Source organism: Mytilinidion resinicola (genome assembly GCF_010093595.1).
Source record: "Mytilinidion resinicola strain CBS 304.34 unplaced genomic scaffold BDZ99scaffold_41, whole genome shotgun sequence".
NCBI classification, from domain to species: domain Eukaryota; kingdom Fungi; phylum Ascomycota; class Dothideomycetes; order Mytilinidiales; family Mytilinidiaceae; genus Mytilinidion; species Mytilinidion resinicola.
This window is the reverse complement of record NW_022985477.1, coordinates 100,649-120,116: the sequence shown is the minus strand read 5'-3', so window position 1 is coordinate 120,116 and position 19,468 is coordinate 100,649. Positions and strand designations below refer to the sequence as shown.

At 43.6% G+C, this 19,468-nt stretch overlaps 6 protein-coding genes across 6 annotated transcripts; 4 read left to right on the top strand and 2 right to left on the bottom strand.

Annotated features, from left to right (window-relative positions):
* Window positions 1-622: 622 nt before the first annotated feature.
* Window positions 623-1,096, bottom strand: BDZ99DRAFT_350465 (uncharacterized protein; the record flags this gene model as incomplete). The annotated part of the gene is made up of 1 exon (XM_033714505.1): window positions 623-1,096. A coding segment is annotated over one exon (474 nt), but the record flags the coding sequence as incomplete, so codon positions are not given.
* Window positions 1,097-11,092: 9,996 nt separating this feature from the next.
* BDZ99DRAFT_483833 (uncharacterized protein) lies at window positions 11,093-11,665 on the top strand (the record flags this gene model as incomplete). The annotated part of the gene is made up of 1 exon (XM_033722607.1): window positions 11,093-11,665. The coding sequence occupies one exon, from the start codon at window positions 11,093-11,095 to the stop codon at window positions 11,663-11,665; it is 573 nt and encodes a 190-aa protein (XP_033568305.1).
* A 393-nt stretch (window positions 11,666-12,058) lies between these two features.
* On the top strand, window positions 12,059-12,644 carry BDZ99DRAFT_504699 (uncharacterized protein; the record flags this gene model as incomplete). The annotated part of the gene is made up of 1 exon (XM_033724061.1): window positions 12,059-12,644. The coding sequence occupies one exon, from the start codon at window positions 12,059-12,061 to the stop codon at window positions 12,518-12,520; it is 462 nt and encodes a 153-aa protein (XP_033568304.1). The 3' UTR covers window positions 12,521-12,644.
* Window positions 12,645-12,946: 302 nt separating this feature from the next.
* Window positions 12,947-14,349, bottom strand: BDZ99DRAFT_469773 (uncharacterized protein). The gene has a single exon (XM_033721578.1). The coding sequence runs from the start codon at window positions 14,055-14,057 to the stop codon at window positions 13,335-13,337; it is 723 nt and encodes a 240-aa protein (XP_033568303.1). The 5' UTR covers window positions 14,058-14,349; the 3' UTR covers window positions 12,947-13,334.
* A 787-nt stretch (window positions 14,350-15,136) lies between these two features.
* On the top strand, window positions 15,137-16,417 carry BDZ99DRAFT_456438 (uncharacterized protein; the record flags this gene model as incomplete). The annotated part of the gene is made up of 2 exons (XM_033718477.1): window positions 15,137-15,727; window positions 15,824-16,417. The coding sequence occupies 2 exons, from the start codon at window positions 15,137-15,139 to the stop codon at window positions 16,121-16,123; spliced, it is 891 nt and encodes a 296-aa protein (XP_033568302.1). The 3' UTR covers window positions 16,124-16,417.
* Window positions 16,418-16,805: 388 nt separating this feature from the next.
* Window positions 16,806-19,059, top strand: BDZ99DRAFT_504696 (MFS general substrate transporter; the record flags this gene model as incomplete). The annotated part of the gene is made up of 6 exons (XM_033724060.1): window positions 16,806-16,970; window positions 17,069-17,150; window positions 17,202-17,534; window positions 17,597-17,837; window positions 17,890-18,287; window positions 18,350-19,059. 6 exons carry the CDS (start codon window positions 16,806-16,808, stop codon window positions 18,922-18,924), a joined length of 1,794 nt encoding a protein of 597 aa, XP_033568301.1. The 3' UTR covers window positions 18,925-19,059.
* Between the last annotated feature and the right edge of the window lie 409 nt (window positions 19,060-19,468).

Sequence of the window (19,468 nt, the reverse complement as noted above, 5' to 3'; positions counted from 1 at the left end):
ATTGGGCCACGGCCTTTCTTCCTTTCTGGCTTCTGTAGAGCTGTTCATACGTCCTCGTCTTGGCCTTCTGGAACAGCTCGCCCCTGCCCTCAACGTGTCTTCCGCAACTCATCACAATGTGTCTTGGGGATTAGAGGCTATGCCCGCAAGGGCATGCCGGCGTCGGGTGGCCGGGCACTCTCATACGGTGGAGGTAACCGTTGAGCCCTATATGCTCCGTCCGTAGGTTCGTGATAATTGTGCTCTCTACCTTCGTGAGTCCTTTGTGTAGTGCCTCTTGTCGTTTGCTCCATTTAGTGTCGAGTGCTGGTGTTGGGGGTCCTTGGCGTAGTTCTTTACGGTAGGCTTCCCATTCCTTCTTCCACTTCTCTTCGTATTCATCCTGGATCATGCCACGCCTCGTGCGCCTATAGGATTCTTCCGATTCGCCTTCGTATCGTGCGGCTGGCCGTGATGCCTTCGCCGCGAGCTTGCGGAGTTCGTCGCGCCTGCTTGGGCCGTACCGTGGTGTTCCTTTCGGCCTGTATTTAGCACGGACAGTTTCTCTTATGCGGCTGCATTAGGTTTCGATGTGCTCGCGGGCTGGCCCCTCGCGTGTGCGGTCTGCGTAGGCCACCGTAAGTTCCTCCAGCTTTAGCCGGAGTAGAGGGCATAATGTCTCGTGCTCCATCACCCTAATACTTGTTGTCTTGTATGCCCCTAAGATAGCACAAAGGCACTGGTTCTGTGCTGTTTCGAGCTGCTTAATCTTTGTCTTGCTGATCTGCTCTTTTATGCCCGGTGTAGTATACCAGGAGGTGCATCCGTACGTGATGGCAGGCCTAATAACCGCCGAGTATATTGTGCGTGCCTTCCGGAAGCTTGCGCCCCAGGTCGACGCCGTGAGCCTCGTAAGGGCCCCCATCTGGGCCGTGGCTTTGTTCTTCGTGGTGTTAATATGCGGGCCCCATTTAAGTTTGGAATCCACCTGGACCCCTAGCATTCTTAGGTCTGTTATAGGGCCTTCGGTAAAGCCCTGTATATTAACTGTAGCTTTTACGTTGACAAACTTGCGGGCTTTTGTGAAGTGTATTAGGTGGTATTTATCTGGCGCAAAGACTGCTCTATGCTTTCTTGCCCACTCCATGCACCGTAAAGAACGGGATATTAAACGGCGTTAGAGCGCGCAAGGCAGCTACGCTTAAAGTACTATATCGGGTGTGCTTAATATTATTAAGAAGAAAGAGGAAAGGAAGTAGAGCTAAAGCTAGAAAACTATAAAAAGAGAATCCGTAAATTATTCTATAAGCTATAAACTACCGGGAGAGTTATAGGCTTCTACTAACCGCCTGCTGCCGCAAATAGTAGCAGGCTGCAAAAGTGTTTAAAGGGTAGTAAAACGGAAACTTATTATTATTATCTAAAGAATTGGAATTAGGAGCGGCGCCTTTTATATATTCCTTTATATAGTATTAGCAAAAATGCTTATTAGCAGAGTAATAGGGCGTAAAGGCTTAGCCTGCTTAAGCGCTTTCTACTAGATCCGGAGCTGTTTATAAGGTATAGAATATGCTTAAGGTAAATAGTTATATAAGTTGCCACACCTAAAAAACTTCTCCCGGCCGCTTATTCGGTTATTTATAGCTAAAACTGCAATAGCAATTTATATATATTTATTAATAATTACAGGCTTAGAATTAACATCCTGCAATCTATATTCCTGTTATTATCTAGTAAGCCTTTATCTAACTAATAATCTACCTATATTAGCACTTATTATTTAAGTATAGTCTATTAGAATAGGTAAAGCCGGTGGTAAGGCCTGTAATATATTAGGTTAAAAGGAATTAGTCTAGGCATAGTAATAATAGAATAGAAGGCTGCAGCTTATTAGTATTATAAAGTTAGTTTTAATAGGAATATTAGTGCTTAGGAGTATAAAAAAAAAAAAAGGCTAGCTTTTAAGGTAATCCGGTAGTTACTTCTAAAAGGTGGATAGTAAGCTAAAATATAGGAAAGCGGGTTTTAATTTTAAAACTTATCCTGCAGTTTTAATTCTTACTGCGTTTTTAATAGGTGCAGTAACCTTATATAAATATCCCTAGGCTTTCTAAACAATTACTTAGTTACGCGGCTTTAGTATAGATTAAGGGTTAAGTAGTAAGGCGTGCAGTTATAGGAAGACTAGCAAGTAAAATAGTATAAAGCGGGCTTAGATAAAAACACAGGCGTTGTTACAGCGGGGCTTAAGTAGATTAAAGAAGAATTTCAGTTATTATATACTATATAGCGCGCAGCTAAGCAGGTAAAAAAAAATAAGCAGGTTAAAAGAGTATATAAGGTAGAAGGAGTAGAGTAAAGCAGTGCTAAGCCTTATACTACCTCTATTACGTAATTATATTGCGGAAAGTCTAAGTATATACTATAATAAAAACGTCCTGCTTATAGATTCCTACTATAGTAGCTTTTAATATCCTTAATTAAAGTATATATACTTTATATTTCTAGCTTTATTTAGACTTTTTCCTTAAATTTTCGCTAATTTATAGTAGTGTTTTCTCTACTACTCTACTCTATAATATATAGTATATCTATTACAACTAATCTACTTTTTCCCTTTCTAATTAAGGTAGAACTAGTAATTGTAGTTTTAGTAGTAATAGTGCCTTTTTTAGAATAGGCGCTTTTTTATTATTAAAATAAAGGTCTTTATTACTAATAAAACCGCAATATATTAGGTTATCCTATATTATAAATAAGCTGCTGGGTTTTAAAACTATATAGTTTCTTAAGACGGCAAATTATTTCGGCGGGGCGGAGCTAAATACTAATATCTGGCCGGACGAAAGTTGCGCTCTTATTAAGCTTTTGCTAGGTTAAATATTAATTAGATAAAAGGATGTTTTTAGAATATAGGCTTAAGGTACTAAAGCCTAAAACTAATTAGGCTTTATAGTATCCTAGGGTATTATAGATTTAGATAATAATATAGAAAGCAACTAGAGCAAGGCGTAAAAAGATTTAGCCTTATAAAACTTAGAATATATATATTATAAAGCACTAGGGCCCTTTATACTAAAAAGGATTAATATAGGAAACTTTTAAGAACGGATATCTATAGCCTTATTAATAGGAGAAGGTGTGTATATATATATAGCTTATAAGTAGATATAAATTTTAAAACGGGTTAATATAGAAATATAATTAGAAGAACGCTATTAAAAGGCAGTTTAGCGCTTAAGTAAGGTAACCCTCTAATATATTAACGCCTTAAAACTAAGTATAGTCTATATATTTCCACGCTGTATAATAAGTTGTAAAAGTAAAATAGAAACGGAATAACTACGTTATTAAAAGGCAATATACTATTTAGATATAGAATGCAAACTAGGAGAATATATATAACCTAGCTAGATAATTTCACTTTACCTTTTTCTTTTCTATTCTATCCTCTATTCTACTTTCTATTCTACTTTTAGTCCTACTATACTATAATATACTCTCCGGATTTCTTATTCCCTAGCTTTTTAGCCTACTTGTTATATTTATACACCTAAACTTCCTCCTTTTTTTAAGATATAGTTTAATAAAGCCAACACCTTTTTAATTCCTTTTCTGCCCTAATACTAGTGCTGTTCTAGCGCTACTATTACTTACTAAATTACTTTTAGATACTAGCTATAGAGTTAGTAGTTATAAACCTAGCTATAGTAGTAGGCTAAATTATAATCTTAAGCTAATAGAGCGGCAGCGGCTTAAAAAAGCTATTCTAGGGCGTAGGCCCAGTATTAAAGCGTTAGTAATAAGGCGGATATAGTTATAGTTAATAGTATTACCTAAATACTAGGCTTTATATTTACGGGATATTTACTAGTATAAAATATAATATTATAGAATAGCTACTAAAAAGTAAAAGTATATTAGTACTAGTAGTAGAAAAGTAGAGCTAGAAAACGGGAGCGTTAGCGCGGGCGCTTATTTCTTGCTCGCCTAGCTACTAGTATATACTTTTAGCAGACCTCTAAAAAACTTATATTTCTAAAGCAACTTTTTACTATATCTAGTTTTTAAATCTATTTAATATATTAGTTAGGGTTTAATAAATTAGTAAAGTAGTAGTAAAAAAGTAGGGAGGTAGACTTAAGGTGCTATAAAACGCAATATTTATAGTATTATACATATTTTGTTTTTTAAAGGGCGGTAGTTAAGAAGGTACCTACTAAGCGTAAAGCCTTACAAGCTTATTTTTTTTCTTTTTATTCTAGACTGCGCGCTTTTTAAGGTAATTCTAGTATTAGAGTCGGCAAGTAATAGTGTCACGGTCTCGGGCGGCAGGATTGGCCTAGCTAGCTCGGGCAGGTAGGTAGAAGTAATAACTAAATTCACTACGTGTTCTATAATGCACGGCAGGCAGGCGGGTTAAATAATAAGATGTAGCTTAAGGAGCTACAAGAAGGCAGGGCGGCGGTCGGCAGGTATACTCCTGCTAAGGCTCGCATAAGCCCTTGCAATAAGGCCTCTCGCCGGGTCCTAACATCACGTGTTACACTGTGCAGCAAGCTTCACCGTTTAAGCCGTGACAAATAGCTAATTATTCTGGGAAGTGCTTCGCAATATCCTTCTATTTTATTCCTGTTCCTTTAAGCTTAATAATTATATTATTCTTCTTTTAACCCTATTTTAACTATTTTTTAGCTGGACTTTCCTATAGTAATAGAGTCTGCAATACTACGCGCTTAATAGGTAGAAGTAGAGATAAACTATAAAATAGCGCTGGAGGTGCTATACCTAGCAGACTAGAATAGAATAGACGGAAGCTCTAGGAATACTATAAAGGTTAGATTGCGTATATTACTGCTAAAGAACAGCTAATAGCAGCAGTACTAGTCTATTTTATATTAATAGAGCAGGGTATACTAGAGAATTAGTAATATATAAAAAAGACAGTATTATTCCTATAGATAAAGCTACTAATATAGTGCTATTTATACTTTTAGTTATTTTGCTTAATAGAGGCTTAGAGCCTTAGGGCTTAAGCAGTAGATTAATATTTATTTATAATTAACAGTGCTATTCTTTCTTTCTTAAAATATATAAAATAGTTTTAAGACCTTAATATTAGAGTGCAGCGCGCAACTATTAAGAACTTAATTAAAATAGATAGTTTAATAGAAGCGGTGGTGTAGGGATAAAAAGCGCATAGGGAATAAAATTAATATAAAGCTAGGAGCTCCTTATATTATTATTAGGTTCTATTAGGCCGATTTAGCTCCCGTTAGGGTCCATGCGGCAGTGCTATCTAGGTTTTATTTACAAGGGGAAACCGTTCGCTCTATAGCGGTCGGGTGAAAACCTTGTTTTCTACAGTGTATAACGCCTTGCGTTCCTTTTGTTTCTGCGCGGCTGTAGGGGACGCGTGGCAGCTCTGTGAGCATCGCCACGGAGTAAGCCATCTTGATGCATTCTCCAGGATCGATCCGGTGTCCGTAGGCCCTAGGTTCCAGGGTTGTACGTTGTCCAGAAGGTTAGTAAGGTCCGGGGTCCGCGTTAGGGCGCGCGTGCCCTTGCCGTACGCGCGTGCCCTTTTTCTCAAAAGCCAAGGTATTGAATTGAAGGACAATAGGAAATTGGGGGGGTTGCCCTGTTGCGGGCGTGCCTGTGGTTATGCAATGTGCGTGCGTGCATGTAGTTCTGTTCTTGGGGCGTGGCTATACGAGTCGGCTAGCTGTATAGCCAGCTTTTCCGTTGCCATCTCTCTAGCTATAGAGAGGTAGGGTAGGAGGTCTGTCTAGTGCAGGAACTATTGCGAAACGGCCTTATTTCCCTTATAGTCTTTGTACAGCTGTATATACGTTCTTGCTCCTTATATATATACTTAGAGGCGGAAATATACCTATAAACTTATTTAGCTAATATTAGCTATATCTACTATAAATTAAGAATTCGCAATCTAGGCACAGGCTTAAAATATATAGAGTTGGAATAAAGCGCATTATTAAATTATATATTAGCCCACGTCCGATATTAGAAGAATAGCTTGCTTAGTTAATCTATTAGGGTATATTAACCGGTCCGCCCAGTTTACAGCTAGCTAAAGCAATTCTTATAATTATAAGCTATATTAATAGAAGTAGAGGAAGGAGAGAAAAGATATATTTTATATAAATATTAGGAGAGTTAAAATAGGCAGTAGGGAGCGGTATAGCCTTAGTAGTCTAATATAAAGCTCGGATATATTTTTGGCTAATTAAAGCCCTTATTACTACTTTACCCCGGAATTAGTCTAAGGCTACTTTTATATAACTTAGTTCTTAGTCTTAAAAAGCAGGATTAAATCCTAGCCTGTAATAATATAGCCTTTTAGACTTTATACTAATTTAGATAAAAATAGATCTATTAAGCTTAGTAAATTAACTTAATTACCTCCTATTACCTTTTTAACTTATAGAAACCTAGGAAATATTCCTTTTAATTTCTGTCTATATTATATTACCGCGTATTCTTTTATATAGAATAGGATAGCGTTTATAGGCTTATCTTTTTATAGGAACTTATAGTCTATATATCTGCCTAACCTTAATACTACCTAGTATCTGCAATAAAAACTAGTTTAGGTCTAAGTTTACTACCTTCTTTTTCTATACCCGATTATAGGCCGTCGGAGCTATAAATAAGCCCGTAAAAGTATCCCCGCCAGTAGCTAGTACTAGAGCCTATAGAATTTAGGGATTAGTTTAAAGGATTTAGCAGTACTTATATAAACCTATATTATAAAAAACCCTATTATACTATAAGTTTTTAGGAATATTAATAGATAATAAATATACTATCTATTCCTTTAATTATAGATTCTCCTGGTAATAATAAGCTGCGCCGTATAGTTTAATCCGCGGAGGTAGGGTATAGAGTTATTAATACCTGCGAGCTGTTTAGAAAAATATATACTAGACCGGCCTTTTTATACTATTTTATTACTACTTTAGAATACTATAGTTAAAGTTTATATTAAGTCTATACTATATAATCTCCCCTACTTAATAACCTAATCCGGACCTTTATAACTAGTCTAAAGTTAGATTATAGTAATAAAAGCCTGCTTATATTATATTAATTTATTATTCTCTAATTCTATATAAAGGACTTTTAGGGCAGTAGTATATACCTTATTATCCGACCTATAAGTAAGCTTCTAGCTATTACCTTTAAGGCTCTACTAGCTAAAATTCCGCGTATACTAAGTTTCTACCTTTACTACTACTTTTTCCTAGTTTAGTATAGGTATATAACTATAGCAGATTTAAATTAAATAGTAAAGGTATTATAACTAAATTTTAGGCATACTATAGAAAGAATTTAGAGGAGAAAGGATATATTATCTAATAAAAGATTATAGCTATAAACTTAACCTTATTAGTTGCTTTATAAAAGTTTAAGGTATAAGGTATCTTTTTTCCTAGAAAAAAGACCTTAGCAGGCAGTAATAGTATTATAGCCTTATTTCTAAGCCGCCTTTAGCCTTAGCTTTATTATACCTGCTACTATAGCTATTAGGGCTTTCTATATCTTTTTTTAAGGCTTTTTTTTAGTAAAAGTAGCTTTTACTCTAAAGTATAGGCTAGTAGAAGCCTAGCTAATAGAAAGCCTTAGATTAAGACAGTTTTTTACCTTAAATAGTATCTACCTTAGTTTAAAAACACTGCTTTTAGAAAACTAACTACTAAAAGGAAAAAAGTTTTATCTAATAAACTAACCTAACTATTTTCTAATTAGGACACCTAATCTATATACAGCTAGTTATATTATTACTAGGTACTTACTTTAGCCTTTAGGTATCTACTTTATACTTATTTAACTAATATATAAAAAACTTATATTTTTAGTATTAGTAGTTAGTTCCTAGGTCCTAAAATATACCCTAGTATTAAGTATTTTTTACCTTTTATAGGATTTCTCTAGTTATAATAGCTAAGTTTAGTATAAACTAGAAATAGTATAAGATTACTAATAGATTTAACCCTAGTAATAACCCTAAGCTAAGTTTAATAGAATAGGAAGTTATATAAAAGTAATAATAGCTTTAGCTTTTTTAGTAAAAATATCTAGCTAAGCTAATAAAACTAGGAGTTATATAAAGCTAATAGTAGATTTAAGCCTTTATAAGTACTTTTAACGCGTTTTTATTTATATATTTTTAGAAAAAGATTTATATATACTGCCCTAAATTAGTTAGGTAAGTAGTTTAAACCCTAAAAAGGTATAAGTCTAGCTCTATTTAGGGCTTATATAATATTAGTAATAGATTCTACCTTAATAGTACGTTTTAGCTACTATAGAAAAATGCGTTATTTATACTACTAGTTCCTAAAAAAGGTAAAAGTATAAGAAAAAGCTATTAAAAAATTAAAATAGTAGTAATAAAGTAGTAATTATACAGCGCAGGTTTATATAAGCAGTTTAGAAATCCTTAATATAACCCTTTAGGAAGAAATCTATTAGTAGAAAAGTATTTCTTTAGTAGGTATATAGTATAGGTTTTCTAGAAGTAGTATTACTATACCTATAGAAATAAAAAAATAGAATATATATACTATAGTAACTTAGGAAGATTTAATTTAAAAGCCTTTATAAAAATAGTATAGTATACCTTTAATTATTTGGTAATAATACAGCCTTTAGACCCCCTAGGCAATATTAGAACCTATTAGCTACTTATAGCTCTACCCTTGTATAGATAATAAAGTGGCGCAGATTAGCCTTATACTATTTTCTATCGGAGGGTAAGTTTACTTAAGAATTAGGGCCCTGAAACTGGAACCTGGCAGGCCTATAGGCCCGGAAATGGGCCTTCCGAGGTAGGGTGAGGACCCCTGTCTCAACACCCCTGTCGAATACAGGGCCCAAAACTAGGTTCCAACGATGCGCTCAGTCTCGGCTCAGGATGCGCTCACCCTGCTCAGTCTCGGCTCAGATGCGCTCAGTCTTGGCTCAGGATGCACAGCCACAGCTCAGGTTCCTGAACGGGAAAGGAAATTGCTCGGGTGCACATTGGGATATCGTACTACCTGTTCCGGGCTATGGAGACATACGATTGCCTCTTTCAAAGGAAAGTCTTGGACCACGCCCCTCTCATGCCGTTAGACCTGCGCCACTGCTAACGCATTGCGAGCACGCATGGAGAAATACGACTTTCCAGGATCCCGCTTGGTCAAATACATCAACGACCTACATTCCCAGGTGATTAGAGAGCTAGGAATCAATGCGCCATATACCTATGATCAAGATCTGCTTCTTTGCAGTCACAGCTCCTCGATAGCGTTGCCTTGCAAGCCCGATAAGTGGATTGCAACGTTGGCGTTTTGCCTGCCCTCTAGACACCATGGAGGGCAGATCACTTTTGATTTCGACGGTGAGACAAAATCGTTCGATACCGATCAGACTTCCGCGTTTGATTTGTCCTATTTCGCGTGGTTCTCCGACGTCGATGTCCAGCTTGCTCCAGTGACTTCTGGTCGCCGGATGCTATTGGTCCATTCTATATACCAGAAACCCAATTCGATACAGAAAGCGGCTCCTATTGGAGCGAGTAAGATGGAGCTTCTTCGGGTGATGAAAAAGTGGCAGAAACTTCTCTTTTCCGTCGATGAAGACCTAAAGCCAAACTATTCACCTACGTTCTAGATTCCGGAGCAGACGTTGCAGCGGCAAGCCTTACGCAATCGGCGCTTACCGGCCTTGACGCTATTCGAGTCCGGAATCTCCACGAGATCAGCCAAAAGACTGACTTTCGACTCGTATTTGCCCATATGGAACGCGAAGTTAACGGCATTTGCGCCTACGATTCTGACCCTGGATCGCATCACTTCATGGAAGATGAAACTGATTGCAAACTAACCCTCAAATGTGTCGTGGAGCCTGGTGGTAGTGTCTTGGCTAGTGACGTGGTGATAGACCAGGAGGAGGCCATTATCCAGAGTACCTTCACCACGGGAGGACAGGGAGCCAGACGAAAAGACAGATTACGAAAGTCGCCATGGATCTGCAACACACGTCTGGCGAGACAAGGTGAATCAAATTTCTCTTCTTCCGCCGTTTGGTCCAGGACTCATGCAGCACAGACCGCTCTTCTCGTCGAGGACTATGTCATTTGATTCATTTTTCGCCAACTCAACGCGAATCAGATTCGAACCTGGTTGGACCGGTCCATCACAAATGCGCAACCTGATCGAAATAAAATTTGTGAGGTTGCTTTGGCAGCGGCAATTGCTGGTTCTTCGAAAGTCCACGAGAGCGACGTGGAAAGAATACTATCCTATGCACTCGATGACCAATGTTTCGGTCTTTTCGCGTCAGCAGCAGCTTGCATGTGTCAGGATTTCAGAAGAGTGCTGTACAAAACTAAATGCCACCATTGCCGAACAAGGGGCTAATAAATGTTTAACTGCGTAACTACATCGTCTCGTTTCACGTCGTTTAGTTTGGTAATCCCTCACTACTGTATACTAGACGTCATCTGAAATGCATATAAGACTGACTATCTATACAGGCTCAGGTGGAAGATGAATGGGTATCGAGAGACAACTGATGCATTGAAAATATCCACAAACATTTTCAACCATGTACTGCTCTACCTTAGGATGGAGCCCACCATGGCGCTACGATGGTATGACAATAGCGTCAAGTTCGCGCTTTCGAGACGCGGTAAACTGGGAAAAGACGATTGCAAATACATCATGAGATGGGCTACACTGTTGCGGAATCAACAAGACCTGATGGAAACTTGGGACTAGCGTCAACTTATCTACTTTACGGTACTGACAAGCAACAGATTGCAGAACATCATTGTAGACCAGCATGTTCCGCTTGAATTCGTCGAGGCGTGTCTTCAGTATAGTCGCAACTCCGAGGAAGTCAAGCCCTATCCCGATTTCGCGCCTACGTTCTTTCGTGGAGTTTTCCCAGCACTAAAGAAACGCTTTGTGCACGACAACCAAGCGATATTCTTGCTCAAGCACCTTCTTTCTGACCAACAGAGACTGGTACCCGAGAATGAGCTCCTGACTACGTCAACGAATTGCTTCCCTATGCAACTGGTTCTCCATGGATAGTAGAATTCATGAAGGACCTGCTCAGGGCATTAATGAATGCAGAGATTCGTGGAAATCTTCCTAGCCAATATTTCGCCAACTTTGTCCGCGGGTTTAGCTGGCCATCACAGCGAGCGCACATCATTCTGGATGGTCACCGGGTCGGCGGACTCATCAACATCCTATCAAAAGCCAAAGACAAAAATCTTATCGGCACTAAAACGCTAGGGAGTTTATGTAAAGAGATGGTCTTAAACACAAGCATGCAGACGGCGAATTTTGATCGTATGCTATGGGTGCCTGGAAAGCTGCTCACTCACAAATCGATAGGCATCGATGAAACAGTCGTCCTTGAATGTGTGGGCACTTTCGTCAATGGCCTCCAGGGAAGGAAAGCATACTTGACAACTTTTTTAGGTTTCAAAAACAACATCTACAAAGCCGCTCAAGAAAATGAGTTCGGGTTTGGGAAAAAAACCGCGAAGCTTGCGGTCAAAGCTCTTTTCCCATCCCTCAAAGAAACCATCACATTCCTAGAGAAGGACGATCAAAACAAACGACAGAAGACAGGTCGGAGCACTGTCTCAAGCCGAACTACTTGACCAAATTCATTGAACTTCGCGGGGATTGCGTTGCTAATGCAACAATGTATTTTCCTTGGACTAAACGAAGAAGCGTGCTGGATACTAGAGACCATTCGGACCGAAGCACACTCCATTAGCCCACAGATCTTCGAAAATCGTATAGTGCCGTTCCTAAAGGATGTCGTCAACTGCCAGGCGAAATACAGGGGACCAGCCACGACGCGTTAACTATACGATGACATGGTACGGAGTCTTCTCGCAACATATATAGGACGCAAGGTACCCGTAGAACCCATCTAGCTGCCTGAATATGCCGTGGAGATTCGTCCTGGTTGCGGCTGCAATAGCTGCCGCTTGCTTGACGGCATCATTGCTGGACCTGACGAGCCCTTAGCCTACAAGTCATATGAAATGTCGCTCAACGATCACATAGCACAGCGTATCGTCGCTGGTTTTCATATCCGCCTCGATGATAGTAAGACTCCACCCACCTTTCTCGTGGAAAAGAAGGAAAACGAATGGAGAAGGCGTCATAAGCAATGGAAGAGGACAAAAGAGGAAACGCAGTACCATATATCACGCATTCCAAAGCAGCAGATGAGAGAAGCGCTTGGGGCGCGCTTCGAAGAGCTCTACAATCTCAATCCACCAGCACCGCCCGCAGGTACATCGACTTCTTCACTCGACAATACAAGTGCCCCCAAGCATTTGCCATCTACATCAGAGCCCACGATCGGCACTCCGGGGCCTAATTCAAAGCTGTCGGGCTCTTCGCAGTCAGCACTACCACACTCAACTTCAACGACGATTACCCCAATCCAGAACGCTACTCATCAAGTTTCCGCCTGCTACACCTGTGGCAACAGGCAATAGTGTCGCGTAAGCTGGCCAAAAGAGGTTGAGAGAAGATGAGTAGTTTCCATCAAGATGGCTTGATTTCGAACGTTTATTTTACATAATGCTTGAATAGCTCTGGCCGTCACTGTTGGAGCTATTCGCGAACAGTTGTATGAAACGTATGTATTAAACGTATATATTATATTTTGCATGTGGCCTATTGGGAGTTTCCTCTATGATATCTAATTTATGGCGGCAAGCCTTCGTTCTGTACAAACATACGTTTGTGTGCAGTTTTCGGATGTAACACACTTTTCAGTTGGGTGCTGCAGCCAGGTTTGGTTTCCCTGCTGAGAAGTAGATGTCTACTCATTTTGGACCTCTCTTTTGAAAGGCAGATGACTTCGAAGAAAGTCATGCACGAGCACTGAGACATCTCGGATTGCCCATGCACTTCCACACCGCATAAACTAACCATTCTTATATGCTCTGATTGACCACTTATCCATTTTAGACACTATATAATTGCAGCGTTGAGCTGCCGGTGCTGCTAGATTCTCCAGCATTCCAATGAATGAATCCTGTTCGGAATTCATATGTAGCAAACGGTCCATCCGAACACTACGTACGGGCTACCCGCCACACCGCTATCAGTTGACCAAACCCGAAATTTCCCGCCAATGCAGATGGTCCGTCCAAGTCGTAAATCACCCATTTCCCGAGCCCTTTTCCGATGCCTCCCTCGGCTTCCGTCTGTGCCAATGAAAACGCCTCCAGAATGTCCCAAATTGTCTCCAAGTAGATATCGTCACAGGGGGTCGTAAATCAGGGGTCCGCACAGAATGGTGGCTCAAATCTGCCCCATCGGCGCGCCCATGTTCATCGGCTGCGTCTTCTTCAGCAATATCCCATCCGCCTCAATCTCCTTCCGGTTCAGCACTATCTCCACCGTCTCCGACTTCACACGGACTTGGCCTTCGAGCGTGTCCTCGACCCGCTCTTTCGCGATGTCCGCCAGCCTCTCTCCCAGTGCGCGCAGACTTATGCCATCGTCGCTGCCGTCGCCAGGCGCGAGCGGCAGCGTCAGTGGCCCGTCGAGGTATTGCTCCGGTGTCGTCTCAGCCGTCGGCGACCGGTGCTCCGGGGACGGCGAGCCAGGCAGCAGTGGCGTGTGGCCCGCGTACATGAGGTTCGCCTTTGGGAGCGGGGAGTGCAGCGGGGCGGGCTCAATGAAGACGGAGAGGGCGGATGAATTCGGCTGAGCGGGGATGTTGTCGGGCTGTACGGGCTCGGAAGGGTCGTCATGGTACTGGACTTGTGATTTGAAGGTGAGTTTAGGGTGGGCAGGCTTGGGGACAGCCTTGGTGTGATCACTGTTGGTGTCTGCGAGGAGTTCGTGGAGGCGGGCGACCTCCTTCTCAATCTCGGCTGCGGCGCGGAGGTGCTCTTGACGCAGGGCCTCCAGGGATGCAATGCGATCGTAGATCGGAGCGGCTGATGGAGAGGAGACGTCGACGGCGGATTGGGGTTCCATCTTCGGGATATCGATGGTGAACGCAGGCTTCGGGCGCATGCTGAGGAAGCTGCTGTCTGGATATCGGGGGTAGGGCTCGCAAGGCAATGATATCGAATATTAGTCGCTCTGTGAAGAGGTTCAAGGTTGGAGATGTGATGGCGAATAGCCGAGTCCGAGAGGTGATGGGTGGAGATCGTATGCGTTGGCGGCGAGGTATTCGCAGACGCAGGCGGGTGAAGGGCTCGTCGTTGAATGGCTGCAGAATCGGGGAGGACGCGCCCCAGCGTCAAGGGAGAGGCCACGCGGGAATAGTGCTGTCAACTGTCAGCCGGCAATTGTACGCTGGTACTGATGCGCGACGGTGGAGCATGGCCTACACGGGTGAACTGGAGGACGGCTCAAGTGTCGGTGACGTAAGGCGGGTGGTTCCTGCATCTAAATGTGGGATTCTTCTTGGCAGAGAGTCGGAATCCCGCTCCCTCTATCCCAACAACTCGATTCATCTCTTCTTTCGCCATAGAGAACGGTGTGCATCATGCTACCCGACATTCATTTCTGTCGTCTTTGATCCATCACCGTCCCAAGCCTCGTGTCTTGACTTCCTTCGGAGCTCTCCCGCGGCCTGCGCGGAAACCAGAACTCGTAGATTATGCTTCAATAGATCGGTGTACACTTGTTTACTGCTGTCAGAAGCGCTTCGATGCGCCTTCAGAGATCTAGATGACATATACTTCAACAGCTTTGAGCAATATGTTAACCGACCTGACTGCCTCGGACGGTATAGCTGCGAAAGAGATCACACATACGACGAGCACCACTAGAGATAGACTGACAACCTTGGATTCATGCTGTAGTATTGCTACCAGACATCCGCTATATCAGGCTTCCTTCATCATTGTACAACTGAGTTCTCTGCCTAGTTCTCCGCAGAGATATGCGTCAACTCCGCGCGTCCGCGGCGTGATTTGGTCCGCCAACACCACAGGCAGTAATTCATAAGAGATTCTTTCCCCTAGAAATCTAAGGATATCTGCTATTTGCTAAGAGCCGTCAGAGGGTCGGCATTTGCTAAGAGGAGTTCGATATGGCTGGTATGTACTCAAGGCCCCCATTATGCATGGCCAAGTGTCACTCACATGGCTCTAGCAGGCCGCGTCCACAAAGCTATCAGTGACTTCTTGTGCAACGAGTCGTGCTTCGCGCTGCTCATCAAAGTCTCTGATGATCTCCAGCCGCTTCCTGCCATTACACCCGAGAAACACTTGGAACCAGACTTGATGGCCTCGCTCTCCCTCCTCGACGGCTACATCACTCCCAGATCTCCACTTTATGTCATCATCAGAGAGCAGGGCAGACTAGTGTTCATCACCTATGTTCCTTTTCTGGCCCCTCAGGATCAGCGAAAGCTCATCATGGACGAAAGGTTGGCTGTAGCTGCCGAATTAGGCGCCGAAAATCTTTTGTATGCATGTATCTGCAAGGAGCCTGCCGACATTCTGGATTGGCGAGCGTGGGAGTCAAGAGAAGCGTCGTTAAGCAAATTCGAGAGTCCAGAACACATGGATGAGGGAGAGAACAGGGTAGTGCACGCGACGCAGGGTATGCCACGATTCGTGGATCTCGGTTACACCAAACACCATTGCAGACTGTGTGATCGCCGCCTGACAATGCCCATAACAGATGAGGCCAAAGCGGCACTAACGAACTTGATGTCGAGAGGATCTACTGTATCGTACAACTCGTAAGTTCAGACCCACATGGTGTATCTATGTACATATGTAGTACTATCTTCTACTACAAGGATCTCACCATTTTTCTCTTAGTTTGTCGACGTTCCAACCGAGACTATCACACTTGGGCTGTCCGAGATTCATGCACTACCGTCTGAGCTTCCGTCCAAAGTCTCACCACAACCAAGCTTCACCTTCTACAATCATTCCGAATCCGGCTCGCTCATTTTCATCTATTGCTGCCCGCCAGACGCCACAGTCAAGGCTCGTATGACCCATACCATGGCAGTTCCGGGACTGGTAAATGTGATTGCGAGGGAAGCGGGCGTGGAAGTGACCAGGAAGATAGAAATTGATGGTCCCGAAGACTTGACCCCGGATTTACTAGGCTAGGAAACTGCGCCATACCTAGCAATCACCCCGAAACGCCCACGCGGTTGGCGACGCACTTCGGAGGTCTGTGTCCATTCCGGGGGACGGTGGAGACAAACGCACGTTATACTGCATGCATGGTATGGTATACACTCTCCCCCCCCCGTACGGACTGGACACAGCCGTGCGCAAAACATGGGTTTTTGTATGTAAAATCCCCTGTTCTACGCACGGTGGTGTCCAGTCCGTACAGGGGGGAGAGTGTAGAGAGTCTCATTTCCCAAATCAACGGTTCTAATGTCTCCACGCTCCGGCGCTTTTGCTTCATTTCGGTTTTCTTGAGAGTAGTAGATCTGACCTAGACGAATAAAGTCCGATCCACCCCAGCATTTCTTCTTTGATCCGGGTGGCCAATGCCTTCTGTTCCCCGGTTGCTCTTCCCCGCCCCTTGTTGTGCATGAATGATGCTGGCCCTTGCCTTGAAGGTACGGTACCGATGATGATCTTCTGATTTCTCGGAGACAGCCGCCTTCGCAATCCCGAAAACGGCTGCATGCTTGCTTGGCGAAGTTGTGCACCGTCTCGGCGTTTTCTAGATTCTTATATATTTCTGGGGTTTCCCTTCAGATGGAATTCGAAGGGCTGTACCTGGTTTCCTCAATTCGAGTGTCACACAGAACGTTTCTCTAAGCTCTTGCACATCATGGCGTCGTCACAGGCATCTAATGAGGGGAATGCCACTCCTACAGAGTCTTACAGTCATGATGTTGAGAAGGGAGGTTTCGATCAAACCGTTGAACGCTACGACACACGGGCTACAACTGAGGAACCATTCCACTTCTCCATAGGAAAATGGCTAGCACTTTCTGTAAGTTGACATCCCTTCTAGGCCTTCTCCTAATCCTCCTATACCATTGCCGTCGATACCACGTCGTCAAAGTCTTCTGGAAACTAATTTATGTTTAGGGTCTCCTTCTGGGCTTCATTTCGGACGTGTATAGTCAAGTATTAGTTCAGAACTCCATGACATATTTGAACGCGAAGCTTGGTAGGCTCCTCCTTTGTGCGTCATAGAAAGAGTGCTCATCTTTTTTCCCAGGCCCGACAAATGAGTACCCATGGGTTGGCCAAATGGCCATCTTCACAGCCACTGTGCCTGCACCTGTGATAGGGTACTTGTCCGACATCTATGGCCGACGCAACTTCATCCTCGCGGGAAGTGTGCTCGCTTTCATCGGTCTCATTGTATCGGCGAATGTGTCCACGATCCCGAGGCTATATGGAGCATGTGCTATCACCGGGATGGGAGCTGCCATGCACCAGCTTGCTATTCCAGCTCTTTCAGAAATGGTACCTCGACACTCGCGACCGTTTGCGATCGGGTCATTTGCCGCCGCACTTGCACCTGCTGCTGCTTTCGGTCCTGTCACTGGTGAGCTTCCCTAGGGGTCGCAATACAGTTGTATCAATGCTCAGCGACTAACGTCTCTACAGCTGCAAGCATTTTGATCCATTACGACTGGACTGTCATATTCTGGATCCCTTTTGCCATCAACATTCTGGCTTTCATCCTCACGTTCCTGTTCTATCACCCAATGAATCAATACGTCAGATATGAGGGAAGGAAAGCTTCGCAGCAGCTTCTCAACTTGGACTGGACTGCCGCAGTTCTCGTGGTCATGGGAGCTTGTCTCGCTCTTCTCGGTGTCACCTTTGGGCTCTTCCAATATCCTTGGTAAGTCTTCCATTTGATTACGTTGAGACATATGGCTCATTTTAGCACCTAGGGACGACCCAAAGACTCTAGGAACGCTCATTTCTGGTCTGTGCATGGTTATTGGCACAATCCCGTACGGCTTCATTATGCGAAACAAACTCACATTCGCCATGTTCCCCAGCACGGTCTTTGCACAATACCGCCAGTTCACCACCTTCCTCTTCCCGATTCTCTTCTGCGCCCTAGTTTTCAACACTACCTCTGTTGTCTGGCCCCAGCAAGTACACCTACTCTATACTCAGGACTCCATCATAGCCGGGTGGTACACCTCGGCAGCACCGCTTGCAGGCATCTTTTTCTCGCCACTGTATGGCTTGATCTTCCAGAAGTTCGCGAGATTCTCACGTTGGATCCTCACATTCCTGGTCTTTACCTTGACTCTGTTGTCCGCTTGTCAAGCTACTTTGTGTAAGCGCTCATCTATTCTCGCAAAAAATATTGGAAAGTCCTTCCATCTGACCATTCCACAGCTCCCACCAAGTCCTCCGGCTCCCTCGCCATCGTCTGCCTCATGGGCATTGTCTACAGCGGAATCGTCGTGGGCATGACATCCTATATGCAACTCGTCCCTCACCGCTGGCTCGGCACCGCCTTCCAATTCGACGTCTTCTTGCGCGTCATCGGCTCCTCCGCCGCCGGCTTTGCCTACTCCGTCATCCTCACCAACAAGCTCACCGAGCTCCTCCCGACAGACGTCGCCGTCCCGCTCGCGGAAGCCGGCGTCGACCCCACCGTCATTCCCCAGGTCATCCAAGCCCTCATGGCCGGCATCACAACCAGCCCGGCGCTTGCGGCGCTGAAGCCGGAGCAGATTGGTCTCGCGGTGATGGGACTGCAGAAGGCGTTTATTAGCAGCTTCCGCATCATATATTATGCTACTATCGCGTTAGGCGTGCCGTGTATTGCGTTTGTGGCGCTCAGCAAGAGCTTCGACAACCTTCTGACGGGTGAGGTGGATGTTAAGCTTGTAGAGGGCCTGCGCATCAACCCGGAGACGGATACTGGGGACGGCCCTGTTGTTGCCGCGGGTGGTCCTTGGTTGTAGATGGTGGGATGTTGAAAACACCGGGGCAGTTGGCTTGGTGGAGCCAAAAATCACTGTTGTATATATGTAGCTCCGTCGATAGACTAGACCTTACATACATACATGGGAAGCTATCTAATAAGAGTCATACTATGCATACATGTTAAGCAAGGTGTCTGGAACACTCAATATGCTTTGACCATCACCAACTCGTGCACGGCCACCACCTCATGCACGGATTCCGAAAATCAACTCGAATCACAACTTGAAGCTTTGCAACACAACGCAACGTCCTATATACACAAAAATCAAGGAGGTGAGGCAACTGAGGCTGCTCTTTCATTCTATATACACAACGTCATCGTCAAATCAAAGAGGAAGCCTCTTTTGACGCCGTGGTCGGCCTAAAGCTGTGGGGGCCTCTTCCTCCTCCAAATCAATTATCACCTTTTGTTCTGCCTTCCTTAAGCCCTTCTTTATTGGTGTGAATAGCTTCTTAGCTTTACTTTCACCAATCAATTGCCTAAATGCCTGCTGGGCTTCCTTCTCACGTGCATCCTCTTTC

Coding starts and splice junctions, on each gene's coding strand:
- BDZ99DRAFT_469773 (XM_033721578.1), bottom strand. CDS start 14,057: ATGCGCCCGAAGCCTGCGTTCACCATCGATATCCCGAAGATGGAACCC.